Here is a 15,343-nt window from a genome sequence, read left to right on the forward strand (position 1 = left end):
TGAGGAGCGCTCCAGAAGGCCGGCGGAGGGGAGGCCCGGAGCGGGCGAAATAAATAAACGTGCCCGTGACCCTGGAGGGGACCAGGGGTTCGAATCCCCTTCACCCCGCCCCTCCCCCGGGCCACCTTCCCGAGGGGGCCGAGCACGTGTACTGGCTTTTGAGGACTCCGGGAGGAAGCAGATGGTGCCGCGGTGTGGGGAGGCGGGCGTCTGGCGGAAAGGCCCGCAGGGCCGGCTTGGGGGCCCACAGCTCTGGTCTCGGTTCTTCCCCCAGGCCAGCCTTCTGAGGGGTATGCTAACGGGGTGAGGGTCCTGAAAGGAGCCTGTACTCCTCACTTTCCCCCTTTGAACCGAGAGCCCAGGACTCGCTGGAGGAGGGTGGGAGAGAGGAGTATTGCATGGGAACCGTAAGCAAATTATCCGGAGGCTGGCATGCAAATGCCTTTGACAGCTCTTATTTGATTCCCGAGGGGCCTCCCACTGGGGAGGGGAAATAGGTGAGTTCCTCAGATCACACCCCACCCACCCCCTACCCCTTAGATCCCATCCTGAGCAGAGGACCCCTCAGGGGTATGCATTTCTACACTGCTCCTCTGGGCGGCTGCCCACAGGGTCCCTCAGCAAACAAATCTCCCTCTTCCCACATCACTAGCTGCGAAGAGTGTCCACGCTTGCTGGAGGATGTTTACCTCCTTACCCTGAGCTGGCCAGGCAGATCCAAGACTGCTGGTTTACAGTGTAATATACTCAAATAAGGCAAGAGAATGTACAAACCGAGAGGGACAATGGAATAGGTAGCAAAAGGAAGCCTTGACTTGTTTCCCCACCCCTACCCTCTGGACAGGTTCAACTGTCATGCAGTGCAGGAGTGTGACAAAGACTGTCAAAGACATCCCAGGCATTCAAAGCAACAAATATTTATTGAGCACCTGCTGCATGCTGGGCTTTGGAGGCAGGACTGACTCCCTAGGGAAACAAGGTCTTACTACTTGGTAAATCACGAGTCAAAGACAGAGAGTCTGGATTAGCTAAATTGTCCATTGTCCCTCATTGGACCTCATGTCCCCATTTGCCTGTGGGTGGGGGTGGCAGAGGGAGGACAGTCAGTTCCTCTCCCCTCACAGGCCAGAGGTAATTAGAAAAGTTCTTGGAAAAAAAAATTAAAAAGATGGGACTTCCCTGGCAGTCCAGTGGTTAAGACTCTGCACTTCCAATGCAGGGGGCGCAGATTCGATCCCTGGTCGGGAAACTAAGATCCGACATGCTGTGCGGCCAAAAAAAAAGAAAAAGAAAAAAAGAAAAGTTCTTGGGAAGAATGCAGGGGCAGGGAGGGAGGGATAATGATGGGTTTTCTGCTAAATGCAGAGCGTCCTTCCAATCGTCTCTGCTGGGAGTGGGGGAGTGGGGAGGCATGTCCTGGCCGGACCCCTCTCATGCTCAGTCCCCCACCATGTCTTCTGCCCACTGGGCAGGCTGCAGTCAGTGATGGGGCCAGGACTGTCTTACTCCAAAAGAAAGCGTTTCAGCGGATACAGCTGCTACCAGGATTCATGGCCTCATTTTTGGGAGGCTAGCCTGTCCCTCCTCTCCAGGCGGGCCACTCTGGAGGCCTCCCCAGCATCCGGCGGGTGTCTCTGGCTGAGGACAAACAACAGACAGCCCAGCAAAGCCTCTCGCATATCCTGAGAGCCCAGGCGGTGGGCCAGCCGGCGCAGCAGGGGCAGGAAGTGCCGGCGGGCCAGGCGGGCAGCAGGCAGCAGCAGGCGGGCCAGCAGTGTCCGTAGCAGCAGCGGGAGCAGCAGAGTGGGCATGGCCAGTGACTTCCAAGGCGATCTAGTCTCTAGGCTTGCCTTTCCTGCTCCCTCCTCACCTGGCAAAGACATGAGGTGGGCAGGATTTAACCCCCGCTTCAGTTTATACCCTCCCGCCCCCAGATCTCAATTCAAGGGTCATTTTTGCTTTCCAGATGCCCTTTCTTTGGGAAGGGTGGCTGGGGCAGGAGGATACTCATCATAGCACAGATGGAGACAAACAGCCAAGGCAAGAGTAAATTCGGGGCTGGGACCTACAGCTTGCCATTCCCAGCCTCCAGGGGCTCTTACTGTCCCCTGAACCCTCCCTTCCTCTAGTCACCCCCTCCTCCTGTGCACTCTCAGTCACCTGGCATTCCCTAACCCCTCTCCCTCAGTCCAACAGGAGTTCTTCCCTGGGCAATTCTAAGTTTTCTTTTCAGGGACCTTGATCCACCCAGACCTGACACTTCGTACCCTCCCAGTCCCCCACCGCCCACCAATGGGCAGCAGCCCAGTTCTCACCAGTAGGGACTGCCGTTTAGCATCAGTGTCCAGCTGAATTTGCCTGCAGGGGCTACAGCCTCACTGGACACTACCCTGGGCGGCCCCACCCAGCTCAGCCCCACCCAGGACAGCTTGCCTGGGCTGGGGGAGCAAGGAAGAGACAGCTGTGTTCTGGCACCTGGTATGTGGAGGGGAGGGGGCAGCTGGGCTGGAAGAAGTGATGCAGGAATTCCTCCTGCTGGGTGCAGACCTCAGCGTCTGCACTGCACTTTCTAATGGTGTGATCTGAGGCACGTTGATTCTTCTGGGTTCCAGTCCCCTCGTCTGTCACCTCAGTAATTGGGAGGAGTAACTGGAATGGAACAATGTATGAGACCCACTGACCCAAACCTCAGAAGCAGTAAGGTTGCAACCCACACACCGGGCATGCTCAGAGTGGCCGAGATGGAGAATGGACCGGGGCAGGCATTGTGGGCCCTCTCCTGGGATAGAGGCATGAGGTACAGTCCATATCATAGCTGGACACAGCTGGGCAGCACTCCCACTCAGGGATGGGAAGAGGGATACCCACGTCAGGACCCTCTTCACCCACGTTTTCCCCCAAAGATTAAATGGGGTTCCATGAAAGAGTGAGGTAGAGATGGTCCGGGTTTGTTTTATTTTGTTTTTAAATACCTCATTCTGACATGTACACACTGCTATATTTAAAATAGATAACCAGGGACTTCCCTGGTTGTCTAGTGGTTAAGACCCTGCGTTTCCAATACAGGGGGCACGGGTTCGATCCCTGGTCGGGGAACAAAGATCCCACATGCCACACAGTACATCAATCAATCAATCAATATTTTAAAATAAAACAAAATAAAATAGATAACCAGCAAGGACCTACTGTATAGCACAGGAAACTCTGCTCAATATTCTGTAATAACCTAAATGGGAAAAGAATTTGAAAAAGAATGGATACATGTATACGTATAACTGAATCACTTTGCTGTACACCTGAAACTAACACAACATTGTTTATCAACTATACTCCAATATAATATAAAAATTTTTAAAATAACTTTTTTTTTTTTTTTTTTTGGCCACCCAGCATGTGGGATCCAAGTTCCCCGACCAGGGACCAAACCCGCACCCCCTGCATTGGAAGCGCAGAGTCTTAACCACCCCCTCATTCTTCTACTTCATAGAAGAATATAATTTCTGCCTTGATGGACTCAGATGAGATAATGGCCGTGAAAGGGTTTTGTAAGAAAAAGGACATGGGAATATGATCGTTTATCATCAACCCACCGCCATCCCCCATTAACATCATCACCATCTCCAAAACCATCAAAGACCTTGAAGAAAGAAAACTTCCAATTTTGTCGAAAAGGTCTGTCCCCCTTCTTCCTGGAGGAAGTTGGGCCGGGAGAGGAGCTAAAGTACAGATGTGTAGGTATGGTCTTCCTCTCCCTTCTGTCCCTTCCTGAGGAGCTGTGATGGTCAGTGTCATCCCTGGGCTGTGGGTGGAACGTGTATTGAGTATGTATCTGCGTCACGCCTGTGAGTTCATGATCTCACTCAATTCTTACCATCGGCTCTGCAGGGGAATGATTATTATGACCTTTGTACAGATAAGGAAACTGAGGTTTAGAGGGGTTAAGCGACTTACCCAGAATTACAGCAGATAAGTGGCCAAGTCTCCCCCTCAGACCTGCCCCTCCCTCAGGCTTTCCCCTTATCTGTAAGTGGCAACTGCGTCTTTCTAGTTACTTCTGGCCAAAATCCTAGAATTTATCCTTGACCTCTCTCTTCTTATCGCAGTTCACTACCCACATTCGTAAATCCTGTTGGCTCTGCTTTCAAAATATTCGGAATCGGGCTTCCCAGAATCTGCCTGCTGATGCAAGGGACACGGGTTCGAGCCCTGGTCTGGGAGGATCCCACATGCCGCAGAGCAACTGGACCCGTGAGCCACAACTACTGAGCCTGCGCGTCTGGAACCTGTGCTCCGCAACAAGAGAGGCAGCGATAGTGAGAGGCCCGTGCACCCCGATGAAGAGTGGCCCCCGCTCGCCGCAACTAGAGAAAGCCCTCGCACAGAAACGAAGACCCAACACAGCCAAAAATAAATAAATTAATTAAAAAAAAAAAACTCAGAATCTCCCCACTTCTCACCAGTGCTGCCCTGACTACCCTCGTCTGAGCATTTGTCATCTTTCACCTGAATTATTGTAGTAGCCCCCTAACTGGTTTTCCTGTTTCTCTTTTCCACACAGTGACCAGAATGACCTTTCTAAAACATGAGTCAGATCCTGTCCTTTTGGCTCCCTTTTCATTCAGAGTTAAAGCCAAAGGCTTTAATTGTGACCTGTAAGGCCCTGGGTGTCTGACCTCCCCCTGGCTTCCTGATTCAACTTCTAGCCCTTTTCTCTCTCACTCTGCCTGCCCCACTGGCCTCCTGCTGCTCTTAACTGTGCCAGACATGTTTCCGCCTCAGGGCCTTTGCGCGTACTATTGCTCCTGCCTACAAGGCTCTTTCTCCAGGTATCCACATGGCTCCACCTCTCACCGCCTTTAAGTCTTTGCCCAGATGTTACCCATCCATCCTATTTAACAGTACATTCCCTCCACCCCATCTCCTGCTGCCTTCTCTCCATCCCCTCCTCTGCTTTATTTATCTCCTCAGCAAATCCTTCTGACAGGCTAAGTATCTTCCTTCCTTATCTTGCTGATTATCTGCCTCCCTCACTAGAATGTAAACTCCATGAGAGTAGGGACTTATGTCTACTTTATCTGCTGCTGTGTCCCTAGTGCTCAGCAATAAACATTTCTTGCTAGAATAAATAAATAAATAAAGGTTCTGTGATGGGATCCAAACCAGGCCTGCTTGTCCTAGAGCCTGTGCTACTGAGCCCCAGAACTCCATGGACCCAAACACATTCCTAGGATGTGTGTGAGTCCTGCGGGCCACAGTCAGCTGGAGAGAGGCATTTGGAGGGGAGGAACTGACCACGCTGAGCCTAAGGGAGGGGAAGTCAGGCTCCCTCTGGGAACCTTCAAAGTATGTAATCTCGAGAGAACTGAGAGAACCGTGGAGGCCCGCCCAAGTGCTGACGCAGATCTGCAATGCTGTGACCTTGGGTAAATTGCACCCCATACCTCCCAGGTCAGTTTCCACTGCTGTGAGATCTTCCAGCTGTGAGATCCTTGGACCCTGGGTCTGGGGCCAGACTTCTGTCCCATCCCTGCTCCCTGAGACAGTAGGGGGCTCCAGGGGCCTGGGACAGTGAGGCAGGTAAAGGAAACAGGACGTCGTCTCTGGTAACAATAGGAAACCCCAGAGGGGGTTGGGAAGGGAGGTGGGGGAGGGGCAGCGGCTGTGTCCAGGGCCTGGATCTGGTTTTAGTTTATTCTCTACCCCTCGTCCCCCCCTGGGATTAACTCACTTCTTCATCTCCTTCCCACCTTCACCTGGGATTAATCCCATCCCCCAGCCTGCCCCAAGGCAGAAAAGGATTTCCTCAGCCTTTCCTGGAAAGATAACCATCCCTTCTGGCAACAAAGCTACCAGAGAGCAGTTCCTTCTAGTTCCTGACTTCGTCTTGTGTAATGGATCTTTCACGCACGGTTCTGACCCCTGCCTCCAACACTCTGCTGGCCAGGGAGGAAATTCGTCAAACCTCCTGTTCCTCAAAGGCAATTAAAAAACAAAAAATGTGTTTGGGTGCCAACTTGTGAAGTTGAGGCCTGTGGGCTGAGCAGTAAGTGACCCCTGAGGTCCTCCTTCGTGGTCCTCTCCCCAGATCCTCAGGGCCACACAGAGGTGTCCTGGGGACCACCCCCCCACACATAGACATCATTTAATTGGGCCATTCATGTCAACAACAAGTGTGTACCTGGTGACGAGGACACAGGACTCACACAGTAGCAGTCAGCAGCGTGACAAACAGATGGGCAAACTGAGGATGAGGTGGTGAGAGCTGTTAATAGAGCTAATGGGTTCTCGCGAGACCTGTGAGCACTGGGCCTTCCACTTCTCCCACCCCTTTCTGCTGTCTCCATCCAGGGGTTCAAACCATTGTACCGCACAGCCACTCACTCTGCTTGGAGCCAAACAGGGAGGTGAAGAGTGCTTCTGATGGTCACTCCAATCTGGATTCACATGCCAGCTCTGGGACCCTCTCCGGGCTACTCTGGATGCCGGAGCAGACTGCACGCTGTGCAACTGGGGGCAGGAGTGACCCCCCTGGAGTTGTGCTGTGCAGCGGGCCTCCTGCCTAAAATGCGAATCATCATAGAACCTGCCTCTGACAGGATCAAGAGATGGGAGATTACCAAGTCCAGAGCTTGGCTTCTAGAAGGTGCTCAATAAACAACAGTTTCCTTCCTGATTGGGAGTTTGGGATTAGCAGATGCAAACTATTATATATAGGATGGATAAACAACAAGGTCCTACTGTATAGCACAGGGAACTATATTCCATGTCCTGTGATAAACCATAATGGAAAAGAATATGAAAAAGAATATATATATATGTACTGTATAGCTGAATCGCTTTGCTGTACAGCAGAAATTAACACAATGTAAATCAACTATATTTCCATAATTTTTTTTTTTTTTTTTGCCACACTAAGATGTGGGATCTTAGTTCCCCAACCAGGGATCGAACTCACACCCCCTGCATTGGAAGCGTGGGGTCTTAACCACTGGACCACCAGGGAAATCCCAACGATTTTTTTAAAATTTACAAAAGAAAATTTCCTTCCTTCCATATTTTTGGGTTGTCCCTCCCAGCACATCCTATGTCTGAGGCCAGCCCTACTGGCTGCTCCTTGAAGACCTGCTATGAGGCACCCTGACACTCATGAACAGCTACTGAGAGTGGGTGCTGGGGCTCAGTTAACGCCTGAAGAAGCAATGGAGGTCTGCGTTCTGGCTCTGCCATGTTCCAGTGCCCTGTCATCACGCCTGGGGGATCAGCACTGGCCTGCAGCCCTTCCCTGTTGTGGGAGGTTGAGGGCAGGGCTGAGCCCCAAACAAGGATTCTGAGAAGAGGCCAGGGAGGCCTCACCCAGGGCAGGCAGTGCTGAGGAGAGCAGGTGCCGAGGAGCAGGTGTGGAGGCCAGCCAGGTATGGAACGTGTCAGTGGGGAAGGGCAGAGTTCCAGCCCTGTCCCCTATCACAACACCTCTCTGCCTGGGACTGTAGACATTAATCTACCTGAGTGGGGCAATTTTAGGATTTGAGGCCTGAACGTGGCGACAACTAAGAGAAAACTGTGGGAACGGCAGGTCCTCTGAGGTTAGAGAGGGACGGTCCCTTTCCATGTTCACCATTCCCCTGCCCACCAGTTTCAGGCAATGACAGACCCATGAACAGGCAATTGGGCCATAAGACACACACTAGACAGGCTCATAAGACACGAAGAAAAGGGGTCAGGGAGTTGGATGTTGCCTGAGAGAGTAACTAGAGCTGACAGGTGGGGCCCTTCCTTACCCACAAGAACAGTTGCTCTGGTCGGGGAGAGGGAGGCCCAGAGAGGGGCCCGTACAGAATGCAGCTCATTGTCCCCAGGGAAACAACTGTGCCTTGCCCCAGACTCAGCTGACGGGCCCCGAGGTGGGAGGTGGGAGCCGTGTCCACTCTGCAAGCCCTCACAGGACTAGTCAGCTGTTGGAGCAGGACAGCTGCCCCCTGGACAGTGGGAGGGGAGGGCGTGGACCAAGGGGCAGGGGTAGGGGGTAAGGACAGATGCGCCTGGCATAGCTGATGTGGGCACGGGGTAGGGGGAGAGCAGTAAACCCCCCAGGCCCCAGGAACAAATCTAACAAAGACTGAGCAAGGCCCTCATGGAGAAAACAAATACAAATTCTTACTTAGGGAACAAAAAAGAAGACCTCGTACATAGACGTGACAAGGTAATGGTAGGGAAGGTATTGTGTTAGAAAGATGTTGGTTCTCCCCAAGATGAATCTAGAAATTCAACACGATTCTAACTAACCCAACAGTGTTGGGTTTTTCCTTTCTGGAATTGGGTAATCTGATCATAAAATTTATATGGGAAGAAAAAGGGCCAAGAAGAGCCACGTGATCTGAAGAAGAAAAAGAAGAAGGGATACCATTTTGGTCTGAGAGGTACTACTCTGGCCAATCTGGTAATATGGGAATTAAAACTGTGGCAAAATGTAAGAATAGACACAGTGACTAAGGAACAGAATAGAGAGCATAGAAACAGACCTAAGGATATATGGTGCAGAGGAGAAATTTCTTGTCAGAGGAGAAGGGACACACAGGATCAGAAATAGAACTGGGACAGTTGGCCATCTATGAGGGAAAGATAATATTTGATCCTCTGGCACACCAACTACAAAAATAAATTCCAGTGGCATTAGAGACCTGAATGTGGAAAGTAAAACTATGAAATATAGGAGATGATCTTTAGGAATTTGGGATGATAGAGAATTATTTGTTCTATAGATTTTTACAAATCTTTTTGTTAGGGTAATTTTCAAAATTACACAAAAATAGAGATAACAGTATAATGAACCCCCATGTATCAATCACCCAGCTTCAGTAATAATTAAAAACTTTTAAATAACAAAAGACACCGCAGAGTGAAAGACAGTCCCCCACAGACTGGGAGAAGAGATTTGCAATCCACATAACTGAAAAAGATTTAGTATCAATCATAAATAAAGTACTTTTATAATCAGTAAGAAAAGGACACACACACACACACACACACACACACACACCCCACAGAAAAGTGAACGGAAGATATGGGCAGGTCATTTCCTGAAGAGGAAACATGAGTGGTCCATAAATGTGAAAAGCTACTTATCCACATTAGCTCATGGGGAAGTACAAATTTTATCCAGAAAGAGCTCTCATTTCACACCCCTCAGAAGCAGAAATTCATGGAGTATTGGACACAATTGTTTTAGAGGGCAATTTGGCAATATCTGGTAAAGCTGGAAACACACATTTCCTTTGGAACTCGGCAATTCTACTTCTAGGTGTGACTCTAGTGGAATTCTCACAGATGTGCACAGGGAGACATGTATGAGGATGTCCATTCATGGTTTTTGTAATAACAACAACAAAAACTGGAAACAACTTCAATGTCTACCTACAGGAGAACAGAAATGCAAATGTAATCGAATTGGAATACTATACAGCAGATAAAATGAATGCACTAACTCATGTATCAACAGGGATAAGTTTCAAAAATGTGATGTTAAGGTAAAACCAAGTGGCAAAAGAATATAGGTCAAATCATACCAGGTATGTAAAAATGCAGGACACATGAGCAATAGGATATATTCTTGTGGATACATACCTACATATGCCCATGTAGTAAAAGTAAAAACATAGATGGGAGAGACAGGACTCCAGAGGAATAGCTCCCTCTAAGGGAGAAGGGACAGGAAATGATGGTTTACAGGTGTGGGGAGGGGATTATAGCAGTGTCTCTAATGTATTATCCCTTTTAAAAAAAAATGAAGAAAACTAGGGACTTCCGTGGCGGTCCAGTGGTTGAGACTCTTCGCTTCCACTGCAGGGGGCATGGGTTCGATCCCAGGTCAGGAAACTAAGATCCTGCATGCTGCACACTGCGGCCAATAACTAAATAAACAAACAAAAATTTAAAAATGAAGAAAACTAAAGGAAATATGGCAAAATGTTAACACTGTCTAATCTTGGTGGTGAATACATGGATGTATTCTGTTACACTACAGAATTGCTGTCCTCTGCATCTTTTTTTATTCTCCATATCTATCATTTAATAATGGAACATACATTGGTCCCCTTCACCTCTACCCTTTTTCTCTGGACCTCTCTAGTCTCTTCCATCTTTTGCCCTCTCTTTCCCTCCCAACCTCCCACAAGTTTCTGGCCCCCCAGAAGTAAAGGCTGTGCGTCCTGGCAGTTAGGGGGCATGGTGCCAGGAGGCAGGTCTCTTGCTTCTAGCTGTCCCCTGGGGGCAGGCATCCTCTTTTCTGTCCTCGGTCTCTCCTTGGGTATCCAGCGCTGGGCTCTTTCTGCTCCCTCTCCTTTCTCTGGCCCCCATAGTGCTTTGTGTCAAGGATGAGGCTGGCATCAGGGGAGTGGGAACAGGACAGGCAAAGGAGAAGGGCCAGGGAAACTACATACATGGAAGTGACCTTGCTATGCCCCCCCGCAAGGCAGTCCAGGGGAGCAGAGCCTGTCCCCTGAGCCACAGACACAGAAGGATCCACCAAAACTCTCCTATCTCTCTTCTCCTGTGCCCAGGGTGGCCTCTTCCCTCCCCTTCTTCATTCCCATCTCTCTCTTGGTGAGGAGATTCTGAAAACGAGGGAAGGGAATGGAAATCTCATCCTCAGAATGCTTGGAGGGCCTGGAATGGTGGGATTGGGGATATATATATGTCAGTACCACTGAAGGTAAGTCCATGTCAAGTATGACAAAACAGATGCCTTTAAACTTCTCTGTGTTTAATTCAGCCGATGAGTATTTATTCTATTTGAATCTGATAATACAAATGTCAAAGAACAAAAAATATGGGCATGATTCTTTTTTTTTTTGGCAGCACCTTGCAACATGTGGGAGTTCCCCAACCAGGGATCGAACCCACGCCCCTTGCAGTGGAAGTACGGAGTCTTAACCACTGAACTGCCAGAGAAGCCCCTGGGCATGGTGCTTTTTAAAGAGCTACATTTTGAACATGTCTCCATCCTTGGGAGATAAGTGATTATCTACACAAAAATCTACCTACAGATTTACCATTGGAGTTAGAATCATGCTGGGAGAACGTGGTTGTATGATTGGGTCACAAAACCCAATTAATTAATTAATTGAATAGGGCAGCTGTCAGACCAAATAATACTATTATTTAATAGACGGACAATATAGGGTGGTGGTTAAGCAAGTGGAGCTATGTGGTCTGGATTCAAATCCCAGCTCCTCTACTGCCAGTGTGGAATCCTAGGCAAGTAAGTCATTAACTGCTCTGTGCCTCAGTATACTTTTCTATGAAAGGGGATCTGATTTGTTTGGATGAAAGGCATTAATAGTTAGATGTTAGAACAGTGCCTGGTATAGAAAACATGCTGAATGAATGGTAGCACTCTTTTTTATGATGTACCCACACCTCGTATTCATTCATCACATTGCCATTTACAAAGTATGTCATTCACTTGGTCCTCACAGTTTTCCCAAGTGTTCTCTTCTCTAGACAGATAAGTAAACTGAGGTTCAGAGAGGGCCTCGGTGACAGTCAGAAAAGGGTGATAGGAAGACTATCAGTCGAGATGAAGGAGTTTGCACGTCAGACCTAAGAGGATGCCAATTCCAGCTGGGCCACGTTGGCCCTCCAGGAGGCATCCTGGTTGGAGAGCTTTGAAGTTTCAATGCGGGAGCGGTCACATTAGCTGGGGGAGCCATTCCTTTCCTTGGTCAACAAACTTATTTAATGTTCATACGTGCAGGCATTCGAAATGCGTCAATGAAAATGACAGTCCTGCCCCCAGTGTATGGTCAATGGGAGACAGAGGAATAAACAGGAAATGACAATACAGAGAGATAAATGGTCTGCCAGGGGAAGTGACTGGCACCTTGGGAGTCCGGGGCACCCGGCCAGCAGCTTCTCAGAGGAGGCCTCCTGGAACACAGAGCCAGGGAAGGGGGAGGACTGCAGTGGGAGACTTAGGAGGGAAGGGAAGGCGGGGCTGCGCTGGGGCAGAGGATGGGCAGAACGTGACGAACAGGTCATGGGGAGACCTGCTGCAGGAAGGGGACAGCGAGGAAGAGCATGAATAAAGACAGGAGACCAAACAGAGCAGGACGAATTCGGGAAATGTTTGGTGCACGCAAGACAAGACGTGGGCCGGAAACAATGCTTGGGTGAGTCTTGGACGTTCCTCTTGGCTGGTTTCACCAGCAGAAGGAGGGAAGCTAGCATCTTTTGGGGTGATGGATTGATGATCCGAGGTTTCCACCAAGGTGGTTCTGAAGACCCGATGAGACCAGGAATTTGACGTCTCTGGCAGGAGTGAGGGCAGTGGTTAAGCTTGGAGGGGGTGGGGATGGGGCAGGAAAAACGTGGCCAGGGGTCCAGGAGAGAGAGTGAGGCTGCTGTGGGGATGGGCAGGAGGGAAAAGTTCCCCCCACGTCAGCTCCTCGAGCTTACCTCCTTGTGGAGACAGAATAGGGGCAAGGAGATATCCAAGAGGGAGGAAAGTGCAGTTATACACTCCCAAAGGAACTGGGTAAATGTAAGAAATTTATTTTGTAAATAAATAAACCTATACGCAATTAAAAACATGCATAGGCCTTGATAAACAGGAAGTGGTTATCCTAAGAGGTGGAATATAAGGTGAGTTTTGCTTTTCTTCTGTGCGCTTTTCTGTGTTTTCTACGTTCTACTGAGAATGTGTAACCCCTAAAGTCGATAAAGGACAGAATAAATGTTATTTACACACAAGAGGAGTCTTCAGTATAGAGTCAGATGTCACCAAGAGGTCTAATGTCACCAGGAAGAGTGAGGAACTAAAGGGGCTTTGGGATGTGGTTGTGAGAGGGGGCAGGTGGCCTGGAGAGGGAGGTTCTGCTGGAGCAAAGGGCAGAGTCTATGGGCACGCGTTAAAAACCCAGTGGAAACACAGATGACAAAGGAAAATATTTGCAGCGCCTATGCAGAGAAAGGTCAAGTCTTCCTAAAATATAAATAGCTCCTAGAATTTTATGAGGAAAAAACACAAAAGCCCAGTATAAAAATGAGCAAAGAATATGAAGCGCTCACAGAAAATGAAATGAAAGGAAAACATGAATATTTGCTCAGCTTCAATTGCAAAAAAAGAAATGCAAATTACAAGGACAGTCAGAAACCATTTTTCTTCTATCACATGATAAATATGCAAAAGTTTGACCGCACACTGCCTTGATGGGGAAATAGACACTCTTATATTGCTAGTGGGAGCGTAAATTGGGATTACCTTTACGGAGGGGAATTTAATATGTATCCGAATTACTGATGTATATACTCTTTAGCTCAATATCCCACTTTTAGAAATTTATCCTATAGAAATATTTCCACTATATGAGATGACATATGTGCAGTGTTATTCACTGTAGCATTGCTTATAGTAGTGAAAGACTGGAAACAACTCAATAAAGAGCTGATAAATAAATGTCAAGACTTTGCTGCAGTGGAATACTCTGCAGCTATAACAAATCATAAGGAAGCTCCCTGTATACTAATAGAAAAATATCTCCAAGGTATGTATCTCCTCCCCTCTAGCAACCACCTGTTTGTTCTCTGTATCTATAAATCTGTTTCTGTTTTGTTATGTTTGTTCATTTGTTTTATTTTTTAGATTCCACATATAAGTGAACTCATGCAGTATTTGTCTTTCTCTGTGTGACTTACTGCACTTAGCATAATACCCTCTAAGTTCATCCATGTTGTCGCAAATGGCCAGATTTCATTCTTTTTTATGGCTGAGTAATATTCCACTGTGTGTGTGTGTACACACATACACACACACACATATATATATATATATATATACACACATATGTATATATATGTCACATCTTCTTTATCCATTCATCTATTGATCGGCACTTGGGTTGCTTTTAATTACTTTTTAAAATAAACTATTTATTTTCAAATAGTTTTAAATTTACAGAAAATTGTGAAGATAGTCCAGAGAATTTCTGTATACCCACACCCAATTTCCCCTGTAATTAATATCAAATCTTAGTACAGTATATTTGTTACAATTAAGGAACCAATATGGATACAATAGTATTACCTAAAACCCACATTTATTCAGATTTCCTTAGTTTTTACCTAATGTCCCTTTTTCTGTTCCAGGATCCCATCCAGAACACCACATTACACTTAGTTGTCTTACCTCCTTAGGCTCCTCTTGGCTGTGACAGTTTTTCAGACTTTCCTTGTTTTTGATGACCTTGACAGTTTTGAGGAGTATTGGTCAGGAGTTTTGTATAATGTCCCTCAAGTGGGATTTGTCTGATGTTTTTCTTATGAATAGACTGGAGTTTGGGGTTTTGGGGAAGGAAACCACAGAAGTAAAATGCCATTCTCATCACATCATATCAAGGGTATAGTCTATCCACATGGTTTATCTCTGTTGTGTTAACCTTGATCACCTGCCTGAAGTCGTGTTTGTCAGGTTTCTCTGCTTTTTTTTTTTTGGCCACACCGCGCAGCTTGTAGGACCTTAGTTCCCTGACCAGGGACTGGACTCGGGCCCTCAGCTTTCACTGCTTGCGGAGTCCTAAGCACTGGACCACCAGGGAATTCCCAGGTTTCTCTGTCTTGAAGCTACTCTTTTCTCTCGATTTCCACACTGTCCTCTTTGGAAGGAAGTCACTATGTGCTACCCACACTTAAGCGATGGGGAATTACACTCCACCTTTGACATACTCTCCTAGTGCTTTTTGTTTTTGCTTTTTTTTTTTTTTTTTTAGCATTTCCGTACTCTCTGGCACTACAAGATGCTCCAGGTTCATTCTGTATATTTCTTGCCCCAGTCCTAGATTCAGACATTTCCTTCTCATTTTTCTTGTGATGAGAACTTTTAAGATCTACAGCCTTAGCCACTTTCAAATATGCAACACAGTATTATTAACTATAGTCAACTGTGCCATACATTACATCCCCATGACTTCTTTTTGTTGTTGTTGTTTTTGGCCACACCATGCAGCTTGTGGGATCTTAGTTCCTTGAGCAGGGATTGAACCCAGGCCCATGGCAGTGGATGCACGAAATTCTAACCACTGGACTGCCAGGGAATTCCCCCCATGACTTATCACTGGAAGTTTGTTCCTTTTTACCACTTTCACATACTCTACTCAGCCCTCACTGCCACCTCTGGCAACCACCAATCTGTTCTCTGTATCTATGAGTTGTTTTTAAATTATCAAAAATTTTTTTTTAGATTCCACTTGTGAGATCATAGAGTGTTTGTCTTTCTCTGTCTGAGTTATTTCATTTAGCATAGTGCCCTCAAGGTCCATCCATCTTGTTGCAAATGGCAAGATTTCTGGCA

At 47.6% G+C, this 15,343-nt stretch overlaps 1 protein-coding gene across 2 annotated transcripts; it reads right to left on the reverse strand.

The window, feature by feature from the left end:
* Window positions 1-79: 79 nt before the first annotated feature.
* On the reverse strand, window positions 80-15,343 carry MYMX (myomixer, myoblast fusion factor). Of its 2 annotated transcripts, none has more exons than XM_082414672.1 (2): window positions 2,476-15,343; window positions 80-1,870 (listed from the first exon to the last, which is right to left on the reverse strand). In XM_082414672.1, the coding sequence occupies exon 2, from the start codon at window positions 1,809-1,811 to the stop codon at window positions 1,557-1,559; it is 255 nt and encodes an 84-aa protein (XP_082270798.1). In that variant the 5' UTR covers window positions 1,812-1,870; window positions 2,476-15,343; the 3' UTR covers window positions 80-1,556. The 2 variants fall into 2 exon arrangements, with proteins under 2 accessions (XP_082270798.1, XP_082270797.1); XM_082414671.1 differs by having other exon boundaries at window positions 2,316-15,343.

The sequence above is a fragment of the Balaenoptera physalus genome (genome assembly GCF_965194825.1).
Source record: "Balaenoptera physalus genome assembly, chromosome: 11".
In the NCBI taxonomy this organism is placed as follows: domain Eukaryota; kingdom Metazoa; phylum Chordata; class Mammalia; order Artiodactyla; family Balaenopteridae; genus Balaenoptera; species Balaenoptera physalus.

Coding starts and splice junctions, on each gene's coding strand:
- MYMX (XM_082414672.1), bottom strand. CDS start 1,811: ATGCCCACTCTGCTGCTCCCGCTGCTGCTACGGACACTGCTGGCCCGC.